Genomic DNA, 4,490 nt, shown 5'->3' with positions numbered 1-4,490 from the left:
CGTAGCCATGACGGCCAGGCACCCGCAGCGTCCGAGCAGCTCCAACGCTCATCCAGCCCGCCGCCTCCCGGGATCGCCGCCCGGAGCGGAAACACTTCAAGTCGGAGGAGGAGGGAGAGAAGTTAGAGACTCAGGAAGACTCGGCGGAAATGAGCACACCCGTACTCTGAATCTAGATTCTGATTGGTCCTAACAGAGAAGGGCGTTGACTCAGAGACCATTTTTGTTTTGGGCAAAGCTTTTGCACTGCTGCAATGATCTAACTTGAACAGGCTTGCGATTTCAAGATTGGATGTAACTCTGACAACTTGGGTGGTTGCATCTCTCCCCCCACTAAGAGGCTGTCTGGTTTTAATTAAATCATTGAACTTTTGAAACAGTAGGATCAGAAGGTTTTCCTGATGTTTACAAAATGAGACAAGATACAGCAAACTGCGAGTCCAAAAGGCGATTGAGTGCGGTGTTGCCAACGGTAACTTCACGCAATGTCAACTTAAGTCAGCGCAGCCTGTGTGGTCTTAAGAAAGCAGGCCATGGGGCCAGCAGATGGCGTAAGGGTTACGTCGCTGGACTCCCACATAGTCTCCCATTGGTTAGAGTCCCAGACCAGGGGGATTAAAACTCGGTGCGCGCTCGAAATCCCGAGAGGAGAATGGAGGAGAATTGCAGCGTGGCCATTCCCCCTCGGGCGTGACTTCTTGTTTTCTCTCTATGTCTCTTTGGCGAGCGCATGCGCCCTATAGAAAAACTCTTAAAAAAAAAGAAAAAGGAAAAAAGAAAGATGAGAGAGAAAGAGAGAGAGAGAGAGGAAAGAAAGGAAGGAAAGAAGGAAGGAAGGAAGGAAGGAAGGAAGGAAGGGAGAAAGGGAGGGAGGGAGGGAGGGAGGAAGGAATACTAGCCTAGTTCCATGTCATAGCTGGGGGGAAAAAAAATGAGAAACCATCAGATCAGCTCCCTGCGCTTGGCAAATGAGGAAAGAGGAATCAGCCAGTTCTAGTAAAGCTAAGGAAAAAAAGACCTCGTCTTCATAGAAAACTAAGTTTTTAAAAAATCTCATTCTATACAGTATACTAAGTGATTTGATGCCAGGGCTAATTAAGGAAAAGTAAAACTTATTCATTCATTCAAACATCTATCAAGCGTGTACTACGTGAGCGATGACTATATACAATTTATCTGCCAAACCAAGAAGCTTTATAGAGTAAAAGAGGGTGTGACTAATAATTAAGCTAGGTCAACAGGTGCAAACTAAATCATATGATCACCTTAACAATACACCAAGCACCGTGCTATGCACTTGGGGTTCAAAACAGTAAGATACTGTGCACAACTGCAAAAGGTCAGAGTTTATGGGTCGGCAGGTGGCTTGGAGGTTAAGGCAGCTGGGTCCCACATAGCGGACTCCACAGTTGAGTTCTGGAACTATGGGTTAGAGACTCTCTGGGCGCGTGTGGGTGCATGCCTAAAATCCTGAGAGGCACCAAGGAGAAGGAACTGGGGGGTGGCCATCCCTCTAGCCTCCCCCCCCCCCGGGGGGGGGGGAAGAGTGGTGATGATTTATCACTTTCTTTCTCTCTGTTTCTGTCTCTGTCTCTCTCCAGCAAGTGCATTCACCCTATAGCAAAAATTTAAAAACTAAAGAAAAAAAGGATTATACTTTAGTAAAGAAAAGGTATGTCATCAGTTAAGTATAATGAAAATATCACAGCTGCTACAAGAAATATATATGGAATATTGCAAAAAGGAGGTCATCAGTGCTGAAGGTGGGAGAATGGCCGGAAAAGCTTCAGAAATGATGTAGTCTTTGTGGTGATGTGTAGGTTTTCATTAAATAGGCAGGAGCCACAGGTCACTGGAGGAGTAGGAATGACTGACCCAGAAGACCTAAACCAGCATGATCCACAGGGATTATGACTGCCAGTTCCAGCATAGCCAGATGGAAGGGGCTTGGTGAAGAGACTATTTGGTGAAGGGACTCTAGTGTTGTACTGGGGATTCATAGGAAGGATCTTGTACATCATGCCAAGAAAACAGCATTACTACTGTAGTTTAAAGGAATAGGGAAGGTGGAAGTTTTCTAATGTGAGAAAATAAATGACCAAGTTTTTATTTCAAAGGATCTTCTGGCATTACTATCTTCTTCTGTAAAGTAGCAACTGGAGATGGGAGGTCAGTTTAAAAACTTCAGCAATAATTCAAGTAAAAGATAAGAACTTGGGGCCAGCAGGTGGCGTGGTGGTTCAGGGCACTGGACTCCCACATGGCTGAACACAGCTTGAGTCCTAGATCCTGGTGGCTTGCTCTCTCACCCCCTCTCTCTCTCACTCTGTCCTCTGGTCAAATTAAAATAAATAAATAAATAAATAAATAATAAAATAATTATTTTTAAAAAAGATAAGAACCCAAAGATTATTGCAATTGGAGTGGAAAATAAGAGTCAGATAAGATAGTAAGGCGATATACAGTACATTAAGAAAACAAAGAATCACAATGACTTCCAGGTTTTTGATTTGAGTGTCTAGATGGATATAGGGATGGTCCCTAAAAGAAGGACAATGGGAGAAGGAGCAGGTTTAGGAAGAAAATTAACTCAGGTTTTTAACACACTTCGTGTGTTTCTTATGGGTTGTTTAGACATGCCAGTTGGGACTCAGGTAAGAGTTCTTATTTGCATGTAAATAATATTTGAGCCATGGACGTGATTACCTTCACTCAAGAAGAGAGTGGTATGAAAAGAGAAAAGGGTCATGACAGAACCTTGAAGGACTCCACAGTGCATAAGACTCAGCAGAGGCACTGGACTAAGGCACTGGACTCCCACATGGCCAACCACACTGCAAGTCCCAGACCTGGTGGCTTGCATGCTTTCCCCTTCTCTCTTTCTCTCTCTGACAAAATTTTAAAATATAAGTGAGAATAACAAATCGAATTAAATCAATTAATTTAAGACTTCCCAGAGGAAGAAAAGCTAGGAAGAGAACCCACAAAGTAGATGCTACTAATATATTTATTAATCATCTTAAGAATACAACTTGACTTAGGAGGACTTGCACACTACCTTCATGCTTAGGTGGACAGTTTAACAGATTGATCCTTTAAGAGGAAAATCACTGAAAAGAGTTCTTATCAGTACTAATGGAAACAAAGTATCTATTAAAGCATCTGGCACATAGAGAGTATGCAAGAAAATTGAAATAATTGCTTTGGTACCAGGCAAGAATTTGCTAGCCCAAACTCAAGTATGCAAAAATGGAGGAATTCTTTATTATCTTCAGTCAACTTAAATCTCCATACCCCCAGTCTGCTAAAAAAATAAGAATGGGGACCAGCAGTTAGCGTAATGGCTATGTCACTGGGCTCCCATGTAGTCGACTGCAGTTCGCGTCTCAGACCCGGTGGCTTGAAACTTACGCTGGGCGCGTGTGTGCCCAAGATCCCGCCCGAGAGGAGAACGGAGGAGAAGGAATTGTGGAGTGGCCATCCCCCCTGGGGGGTGATTTCTCACTTTCTGTCTCTCTGTCTCTCTCTGTCTGTCTGGCGAGTGCATGCGCCCTATAGCAAAAAAAAATTTTAAAAAAAAAACTCTCCAAAAAAATAAATAAATAAAAATAAAAATGCTATCATGTTTGGGGGTTCCCAGCACTCCCTAGGAATCTGACAGTACAATGTAATGTTCATAAAAGCAGTATCATTTTGTTCACCAGTTTTATCTCCCACACCTCAAACAGTGCCTGGCAGATGGTGAAAAATCTCTAATCTTCAGATAGTTCCCTAAGTAAGAGGAAGTGCATTTATTTCTATGCTTTGCTTAAAATAGACAGGGCCTAAGCATCATTGGGCAGGTGGGCTCTCACTTACCTGAGGGCCCCATGAAGCCATTCCCTCCAAGGGGCAGGACCACATCGTTATCATTTCTCCGTGCTTTAGAATGTTCCCTCTCAACCTCTGTTCCCTTACTGCCATCAAATGGTCATCTAATCTCTCTCTCCTCAAGAACATATCAAAACTCAGTTCTGTCACCGGGCGCGTGTGTGTGTGCGTGCCCAAGATCCTGCGAGGAGAATGGAGGAGAAGGGATTGTGGCTTGGCCATCCCCCCGGGGGGTGATTTCTTGCTTTCTGTTTCTCTGTCTCTTGTCTGTTTGGTGAGCGCACACGCCCTATAGCAAAAACCTCTCCAAAAAAAGAAAAAAGAAAAAGAAAACTCAGTTCTGTGAGTTCAAACATTCATCAAAGATCATGAGCAGTTTGTCTGCAAGTCCTTCAACTGCTCTAAAGTCAGAGATCACCAAGGGTCTAGCTGCCTAATTGAAATGGGTGAAGGAATAATAATAATAATTTAAAAAAAAAAACAGCAAAGCACAAATTAATCTTTTCATTTTTACTATAGGGTGTGTGCACTAGCCAAAGAGACAGAGCGAGAGAGAGAGACAAAGAGACAGAAAGCGAGAAATCACCCCCCAGAAGGGATGGTCACGCCACAATCCCTTC

At 43.5% G+C, this 4,490-nt stretch overlaps 1 protein-coding gene across 1 annotated transcript in view; it reads right to left on the bottom strand.

Annotated features, from left to right (window-relative positions):
* PEX7 (peroxisomal biogenesis factor 7) overlaps positions 1 to 152 on the bottom strand; it is a gene marked incomplete in the record, with an annotated part of 169,739 nt that extends 169,587 nt beyond the window's left edge. The window contains 1 exon segment of the mRNA XM_014586184.2: positions 1 to 152. Within this exon segment, the coding sequence (XP_014441670.2) occupies positions 1 to 52 (52 nt within the window).
* Positions 153 to 4,490: the final 4,338 nt, after the last annotated feature.

Source organism: Tupaia chinensis, unplaced genomic scaffold (genome assembly GCF_000334495.1).
Source record: "Tupaia chinensis unplaced genomic scaffold, TupChi_1.0 Scaffold000117_2, whole genome shotgun sequence".
Lineage (NCBI taxonomy): Eukaryota > Metazoa > Chordata > Mammalia > Scandentia > Tupaiidae > Tupaia > Tupaia belangeri.
This window is presented reverse-complemented; position numbering and strand designations above follow the sequence as displayed.